Here is a 9,262-nt window from a genome sequence, read left to right on the forward strand (position 1 = left end):
TTCCACCAGTTACAACTCACTCTTTTCTTTACAAGTTTAATAATTCTCCAGATCCATCGCTACCAGTTCTTTATAGCATTCACCATTAACCCCTTGTAGTTCACTTCTAATCTAAAGTACATCATAGCTTCATTCTATACTTAACTCAATCTCAGTTCAGCACCACCAGTTAGAGTTCAGCTCTAAGTTGTATCAAATTCCTGCAAAGTTACATTTAGCTGCAGCTACACTTCAATTCAGCGCAACCAAACAACCAGCACCATCACACCTGCAATATCTACAACCTGAACCTCCACTGACTGAATTAAACCTCATCTTCATCACATCATCAACCAAGAGTTGCTACCATTCTCAATTCCAGATATTACACATCAGCATATCTCCACCACATCATCATTACTACAATTTAAACCAACTCAGCATAAGTAACAACACAAACATCCACTCCTCCAATTGCAAATCCATATCAGCTCTTCCTTATGCATGATAAGTAACTGAATTACAACTCTTATTGTAATGACACCACCATTCCTCAGTTCACCTTGTAGAACACCATCATTCTTCAGTCACAACAATTAACACTTCAGTGATATCACCACCATCCTCAGCATCATTTGAAATTTCCATGTTATTTAAATTTGAACCAGACCACCACCAAGTCATGTATTCAATAACCAAACACCACCAGCAATCCCAGCTTCACACATCTCTATCAAATTCATCTCAATTCTCAATTTCTATTATCTCAAACTCAAACCCTAACATCATGCACATAACTCTTCTTCTCAGCAAAACCCTAATTAAAACATCAACTTCAATCACTATCATATTAATCTTAATCATCACTCATACTGAACTCTAATTCAATCCTCTGAGAAGTCCTAACATCTAATTCAATCCTCTGAGAAGTCCTAACATCTAATTCAATTAATTGAGAAACTGAAATTAAACCCTATAGAATCATTTAAACTTCAATTAAACACAAACCCACTCTATAAATGATCAAAACGAAACGATTCATAAAGAACAATCAATAAACACAAAACCCTAAATTAACTTACCCAAATCTCTGCTTTTCCAAAACTAACTCAACTTCAGTAATAACATCTCTTCCCTCAGTTCATCAAGGATTCAAGATAACAAGGTTTACAAGAAAATCTCGAACAGAAGAGGCTAAATCTCTGCGAGAAACATAGAAGAAGAAGAAGAAAGAAAAGAGAAGAAAGAGAAGAAGAAAGAAAGAATGAGCTTATCTGCTCGATCTGGGTTGATAAAGGCACCCAGATAAATGATAAAGGCACCCAGATAAATGATAAGGGCAGCCAGGCGGTTTAGATACAAAAATGATTTTTTTGCCCTTCTCATTAATCTGATAATATCTTCTTCGTCCGGTATCCGATTGACACGTTCGAGAAATCTATCCCGCATAATTTTTCTTGACCATCTAGTGATACTAATTTAAATACATGTTTATGGGTATTTTATTGTTTTCTGCACGTCTTGGACAATAGTACATGTCCAGGTGGGTGCAAAATTTGTTCGACAGGTAAAAATAATTTAAAACCCCGTTGGCAAGATCTCTCTAAAAGGATTCATTGTCGTGATTATTATTTTTTCTTTTTTTAAAATTTCCCATCTTGGGCGGTTTATTGAATTGATTGCGCATTCGGTTGAAGCGCATTGGAATGATCTTTTCCAATAAGGCCATGCTCGGCGGTCTATGGACTTCCTGGTTTCTTTTATTGATTGCGCATTTCATTGATGCTTTTATGTTGGGTTATGAATAAACGCATGGATTAAGCTTATTATTAAACACAGAATAGGAAATACACGATGGTGAGTGAGTCTTGGTCCCCTGAGCTCTTCCTTCTTTTGCTAGAGGTTGAAAAGCCAAACCAAGTCATTTATTAAAATACATCTGGTAGTACTACAAAAACAAAACAAAAAAATTAAGCATATTATTACTACTTGATAATAGCGCTGGATGAAATTCATTATTGATTTTTAACAGACATTTTTAGTTTCTGAATCTCGGAAGGGACTTTGACGTCTGTTGCTAACCCAAGGCTCTCTAGTAGCTTTATAATGTACCAAGGAAGGTCGAGCTGCCACCATTCGAGCCCTACCCGAGCGGAGAACTCAAAGGCGTGATGATTGTTGTGCCAACCTTCTCCACTTAAGTTGATTAGGTTCACCACCCAATTGTTCTTGGATAAATCTTTGGAGTTGTACGGCCTTTTACCCCATATATGGCATACTGAATTGATGAAGAAAAAGGAATGGTGTACATATGCCATTCTAACACCCTAAAAATATTAGAACAAAGTTGTCAATCTGCTCGACTATATATATGCTGATGAAAATTTGGCTATGATCCAAAATACGGATTACCGGATTTTTCCTAGGTATGTACTTACCATTCCATAAATAAGGTGGGGCAATCCTCCTGCAATGTACAACAACAGTCCTAGTCCAACTATATGAAGCGACATTGTCTTCTGAAGAAACCTGTAGTAAGCTTGCTTTTGTAAATCCATTACATTGTTACGATTTCCACACTACAAAACATGATGAGAATATTATCATCATGGGGCATACGTGCATTGCGCTGTGCTTAGAGAGACAGGGACGCCATAGAGTACGATGTAGAGTACTGAATAAATGCTGATTTCCAAAGTACATACTTCCCCCAAACTCATACACCATTAGGAATTTAGGAGTCTTTCAGTCATGGGTTATGCATGGCTTTGGTTTACTTTTGATAAATGAAGTACTGATAAATAAATAAATAATAAACCGTTATGAGTAAACAGAGAACAAAACCTTTTCCCATATATAGGTGTTTCGAAAAGTCCAAATTATGTGGCTAAACCAGAATCCTTCAACCGGGCTGTGTGGGTCTTTAACGGAATCTACAAACTGATGGTGATACCGATGAATGCTTACCCAAAATATAGGGTCTCCCTGAATGACCAAGTTCAACAACAGCAGAATTACAGTAAGCAAATAAACATACCCGCAACAAGAAAATTTGGGTACCAAAGAGGAATATAGGTGCATTATGAATGTAACCAACCTGTGCTGCATGAAGTCCGAAATAAGCAAACAAATATTCAAGTGATTTTGTGAGCTTCAAACTTTTGTGTGAAAGGTTTCTATGGTAACTAAGACTAACCCCTATGGGTCCTGTTAGGATACTCAATATCACAAAAACCCAAAATGCACTCCAAGTAAAATAGAATGGAGCAGCTAGTACACATATATGTTCCAGAATTAGTATCCCCAGGTTTGTGGCATCCCAGAAATAATCCAGTCCTCTTATCAGAGGCGTCAGCTCATTTTCTGTACCTTGCGGTTGTGCCACACCATAATCAGTTACCTGCATAGCCATATTTTGATATGTGTTCTCTCGTTTACGTACTTTGTAGTTACTCCGGCTACCCCTATTTATACAATTGTTTTGAGACGCATTTTTAACTAACCTTCTCTCATCGTTAGCTAACCTTCTCCCATCGTTAGCTAACCTTCTCCCATTGCTGTCTATGTTATCCAAATATCTCATGAATTTCTTTGACAGCTAAATGACACCAGCTTTGATAGTTATCGTCGTCCAAATCGTACATCTAGGGTTTTTTTTTGTTTTTTGTTGTTTTTTTTGGTTGTTGATTGTTCGGTAGGATTTCGTTATATGCCGACGAGTTTTGAACTCAAGTCTTTGTTACAATTTCCCAATGACTTTCCCACTATAATCACCCCTATTCCCAATGAGTTTTGAACTCAAGTCTTTTTAGTTCGTTCTCAATAATCATGAAGCGTTTTTTTTTAAAACATAAGTTTTATCAAAAAAAATATATATATATGAAAAAGAATTGGTACGTTTTTACTTAAAAAGAACTTTTAAAATGGGACGGAAGGAATAGTTAAAGGTAGTGTACTAGCGGCTCACGCTTATTGCGCCTTGGGCACTTTATTGGAGAGGTGACCCTTTGCGCCTAGGCGAGCGCCTTGCTCACCTTTCACAGCATATATGAAAATATGAAATATACCAGGTTTGGATATCAACACAAGGCACATCAAGAGCAGTGAACTTCATGGTTCGATGAGTTTAGTTTCGATATACCAGAGATGCAACAACTATGTATGGTTTTTTATTTTGGTAATCTGTGTTACCTCCCCCGTAAAGATTGATAATTTGCATTACCTCCCCTATAAAAATAAAATTAGTAAAATCTCCTCTCCTCAATAATTCCGTTTATTCCAAGTTAGCTGTCTCAGCACAAACTTACACGTGGTTTTTTATAGCGAATGTAATGCAAATTACCAATCTTTACAGGGGAGGTAACGCAAATTACTCGAAAAAAATAAAAACCACGTATAATTTAGTGTTGAGCCAGCTAACTTGGGATAAACGGAATTATTGACGAGAGAAGGTTTTGTTAATTTAAATTTTGTAGGGGAGGTAATGCAAATTACCAATCTTTGCAGTGGGATAAACGGAATTATTGACGAGAGAAGGTTTTGTTAATTTAAATTTTGTAGGGGAGGTAATGTAAATTACCAATCTTTGCAGCGGACGTGACGTAAATTATCCCTTTTGTTTTTTAACTTTGTGAGAATTCGGAGGTGATTTAATCCCTACTTACACTTTTTCAAGATTTTAGGATATCAAATAAAAAGTGAAAAGATTGTGAGACATTAAAAGTAAAACACTGTTTCAAGGTTTTTCTTTTTTTTGGTAGTTGTCCATTCACGTGGAACCTACCATTAAGATTAAAATGTACGGTTCAAGAGAACATAATTTTGGTCAAAAATTTTTTATAAAAAAGAATCTTTCCAGATAAACACCAAATTAGACGCAACCATGAATCCAGAATTACTGAGACCCCAAACAACTTTACAGTTCTTTATAGTTTATAGTATAGACTGGTCGTATCAAGAGAGTAGATTTGTGAGATCTCCATGAGATGCAGGCTACTCCTGGGGACGACTAAGGAAGAACAATGACCTTAAGAAACCAGCGAACGAAATCCAGATTGGGGAACAAAATGGCAGAATATTCGGAGCAGAACAGGACTGCAAGCACTAAAAGTCCCGGCGGCACAACAAAGACAGGAGCAAAACCAACAGACACGGAGCCAACAAGGATGCAAGAGCAGGGACGGGACGTACAGCTAAAGAGAACTGGAGCAGATCTTGCTTCTCCAAAGTAATTCAAGAATCCCCTGTAGATGTATATACGCCACCTTACCTACGCAACAAACCTTCATGTCGCATGGACTGTATAAACCGCCTATGTAAAGCAGAATAGCCGCCTAGGCAAAGTATAATCCTGCGCAGCAAACCCTCATGTTGCAAGTGGAAAGTAAGGAACCAAATGCTAACCGATCTTATGACAAACCATCATATCTTGTGATAAACCATGATTTAGGAAAAGCTAGCAGCCATAAGCACTACAGACCTCCCTAAGATTATCATATCCGGAGCGTAGGTACATGAACCAGGAAAACAAATATAGTCCTGACCAGAAGAGAAGTATGCAAATAAGCTTGTCAATTCTAATTTTATAGTAATCTATGTTAAATCTTCCATGAGAAGTTGTTCTAGTAGACTACAAACATGTTTGCAATGGGAATTGGTTCTGGTTCAATGGTATCTGTAGGATATACACGGTGCCTAATCCACCAACTAAGTTACTGAAATAAATGTCAGGCAATGGCATTAGGGATTCCAGCCAAGCATCATGGATGGGAACGAAAGCTACTGAAATAAATGTCAGGCAACAGAATTCTAACAATTGTCATTTTGCATAATGTTGTTTCTAACTTTCTAATCAACATTTCAGTGAAGTCCATGCCTCGAACAGGCAACATAAAGCAACAGTAATAATGATGGTGGCTTTCCATAATATTTCTACAACTAAATATGAATACATACGTTTATGCAGGACCATTTGGGATACATTAGGATTTTGGAATGGACAAAGAAAAAATATCAGCAAAAAACAATACATGTTCTATCTAGTTGACATCCTGGTAAAATATCTTTGAAATTGAAGAATCATTTCCACCTTGAACTATATTTTGGGAAATAATCTTGGGGAGTTATTTCCCGTCAAATTCCAATGACTTGTCCAGCAAAAAACCCACGTGAAAAGCTTCATACCAGTAAGAAACCAACACTTCAAAGTGAGCGGAAACGATTGGCTAAAACAACCTCAAAGTTTAAAAGATGGTCAACATACGGATTTGGTCGTACACCCATAGGCCCTAGTCTATTATGCATGAAAGTGCATTTAAACATCTATTGTGTGCAAATTCAATACAATGAAGGACGGACAAATCAAAATTAGACAACTTCAGTTTCAGTCAATATTGATCAGTTTCAGACAGTATCATTGGTATCACTGTTACGGTCCCATCAAATCAAATATGGTGAAGTGTTGATACTATACCTATCATGAAAGGATGAACCGTGCACTGTCTATGTTTAATTTTTATTTTTTAACACCATAACAAATGAGAGAGAGAGAGAGAGAGAGAGAACATACTCATATGATGCGCAGAAGATTATGCAATCAACATAACTTGAGCTTCAGTGTGACGAAAACCAAATATATACATAGAACACTGTAATTCAAAAGATGAATGAAAAATACACGGTAAGATTTACCTTACAATGCTCTGTACCGTATGTATCTGTCAACTGGAAATACATTTTTCATGCAGACAGTGACATAGAAGTGATTGAAGAAAGTTTGAACTTGCGAACTTTAGTAGAATTCTGTTGTTGAAAAAGTACTTCTATACTTGATTTCACCGTTACTTCCTTCCATTTAGAACCTGAAGCCCCCTGACTTCGATAATCTCGGGCTGAGTACAGCACTTGGAACTCTGAACAACCTACATTTCATAAATTACCCCATTAGAATAACAAATCTTCAAGCTTCAATAACTTCACATGTTTACCATTTCTGATGACATCATTTTGAACAGTTGGCACTCAGATAAAGTGACAAGTGGATATTCCTAAATTTAGGAGTGCTTATATCAAAGTTCTAACTATAAGATTGGATTTAGAAGCAAAATCAGTTTGGAATTATTTGTTTTAAAATGAAAATGCATGCAAGTGATAGTTATTAGAAGATACCGAAGCCAAACATCGCTGACTTTTGGATAACCAATCGACTAACTTTGGATCTCTTAATCTGTCTCAAAGCCCATACATCCTTCCCTTCAAATCTAAGGAATTCTCCAAGAAGATGTTTATTTCCCTCCAGCTCAAACCTGTACAAATGACAAAGAAATTCATTTCTCATGCCAAACGTTCTAGCCCTAGGAACGAAACTATTGTTAAAATGTGGAAATCTGATAAGAAATGGATCATTGTCTTTCCAGGTAAATCAACTTTACGGGAACAATGTGACTCTTACAAGTGTCTTAACACCAGATAATTTCTTCAGGCATAAATGCAATCACAAAAATGAAAAGCAAGCAATAGAAAGTAACCAAACTTATCCCACATCGGAGCTGTGCTTAGAACAAAATGCAGCTGTTGATTGAACCGATTGATCCTATCTAGATCTTCTTTCTTTCCTCCACGAAATGCCTCCTTAATCCGAGAATTCCAACCAGTAAACACATCTTTTGTTTCTGGCTGAGGCGTTATCAACTGATCAAACGGAACAACCTCTGGTGGGAAATCAATGAAAGGAAGAGCCCTAGCACATTGATATAGAAATACAGTAAAGCATTAAAAAATGCAAAACGAGAAAACATATCAACTCGAAATCCAGCAAGGTTATTACTGAAAACAAAGAAAAACAGGAAATAAACTTAAATTGGCATCAATTATGATATCTGCAAGCTAATTAGACTTTAATATCGTTACATTGTATTTTCAAGTATTAAAAGGATGAGGGAAACTCATTTCTCTTAAGTTCTAATTCTCATTATCATCAATTTTCTTCCCCTGTCTAATGTCTTTTCCAATTACTTTGTAGCTTAGGCAAGCAGTTGGACGTTAAACTGTGAATTGCAGATTTACACCTACACCCTTGAATTTCAACTAACTAATGAAAACAAGAAACTATCAAGATATTTGAAAGTGGAATTCAAATACACTGGAAGCGCTATCCAGTACCGAAAGCTCTAAAATACGGAAAGACACAGCGAACAAACCTGCAGCTGGGGTTTGAAAGTACAACTCTACAAGTTACATATCCATTTGGCAGTTCAACTCCTCTTTGTTCAAAGTATGATTCAAGTACTTCAACTTGCCTTTTAGCCTCCACCACCTTAAAATCGAACAATCATAGAAACAACACAGCAAACAGATCCACTTAAACATCAATAGCACATTTAGAACCTTCAATCCCTTACCAAGAAAATCCATACACATTTTGATACAAACATTTCCTAGTTTTGGTTAATTTATAAAACACATACAGGATTTGGATGATTCTCTAATTTTGGTTGTTTTTCTCCTCCAGCACAAATCCAACTACCATCTGAATCAATCTTTACATGCCCAGAAAAGTTCTTAACATGGATCACCACTACTTTCCTGTTAAACAATAAACAAATTCACTCCAGTTAACTTACGGAACAACAATTTAGAACAAAAAATTGGAGAATTCAAAACCTAACTTCTACATGCAACTTACTCTTTGGTGACAACCATATCAATGTTTTGTCTAGAACCAGTATCATGATCAGGAATTCGAAGTCCCAGATATAATTTCCCCTCAAATACTTTCTCAGCTCTAACAAAATCCCCAAAAAACCAATATCAGCAAAATCTCAATCACGGATTAGAGGGTAATGAATAGGGGTGCACATACCCTACCCATATCCGCCAACCCTACCCTACCCGCCAGTTTTTTAACCGTATCCTACCCTATCCACTATTTGGCGGGTAGGGTGGCGGGTAAAGATTTTCTTAACCGCCAGTAAACGGGTAGGGTGGCGGGTATAGGCCATATCCTACCCACCCTACCTAGGAGTGCACATACCCTACCTATACCCGCCAACCCTACCCTACCCGCCAGTTTTTTAATCGTATCCTACCCTATCCATTATTTGGCGGGTAGGGTGGCGGGTAAAGATTTTCTTAACCGCCAGTAAACGGGTAGGGTGGCGGGTATAGACCATATCCTACCCACCCTACCCGTTGTGCAGCCCTAGTAATGAATTGGTGATAGTGCCCAATTTTAAAATTCTATGAAAATATACTTTCGAGTGAGGGTCCCTTAGCAAGGCTGCTA

At 37.1% G+C, this 9,262-nt stretch overlaps 2 protein-coding genes across 6 annotated transcripts; both read right to left on the reverse strand.

Annotated features, from left to right (window-relative positions):
• Positions 1–1,772: 1,772 nt before the first annotated feature.
• Positions 1,773–3,404, reverse strand: LOC113281724 (acyl-CoA 5-desaturase AL21-like). The gene is made up of 5 exons (XM_026530540.1): positions 3,077–3,404; positions 2,824–2,964; positions 2,418–2,558; positions 2,014–2,306; positions 1,773–1,927 (listed from the first exon to the last, which is right to left on the reverse strand). Exons 1-5 carry the CDS (start codon positions 3,389–3,391, stop codon positions 1,876–1,878), a joined length of 942 nt encoding a protein of 313 aa, XP_026386325.1. The 5' UTR covers positions 3,392–3,404; the 3' UTR covers positions 1,773–1,875.
• Positions 3,405–4,811: 1,407 nt separating this feature from the next.
• Positions 4,812–8,800, reverse strand: LOC113281731. Of its 5 annotated transcripts, none has more exons than XM_026530573.1 (7): positions 8,663–8,800; positions 8,445–8,562; positions 8,178–8,293; positions 7,511–7,717; positions 7,147–7,283; positions 6,670–6,899; positions 4,812–5,248 (listed from the first exon to the last, which is right to left on the reverse strand). In XM_026530573.1, exons 1-6 carry the CDS (start codon positions 8,677–8,679, stop codon positions 6,718–6,720), a joined length of 777 nt encoding a protein of 258 aa, XP_026386358.1. In that variant the 5' UTR covers positions 8,680–8,800; the 3' UTR covers positions 4,812–5,248; positions 6,670–6,717. The 5 variants fall into 5 exon arrangements, with proteins under 5 accessions (XP_026386358.1, XP_026386352.1, XP_026386345.1 ...); XM_026530567.1 differs by having other exon boundaries at positions 4,812–5,329; XM_026530560.1 differs by having other exon boundaries at positions 4,812–5,517.
• Between the last annotated feature and the right edge of the window lie 462 nt (positions 8,801–9,262).

Source organism: Papaver somniferum, chromosome 1 (assembly GCF_003573695.1).
Source record: "Papaver somniferum cultivar HN1 chromosome 1, ASM357369v1, whole genome shotgun sequence".
In the NCBI taxonomy this organism is placed as follows: Eukaryota; Viridiplantae; Streptophyta; class Magnoliopsida; order Ranunculales; family Papaveraceae; genus Papaver; species Papaver somniferum.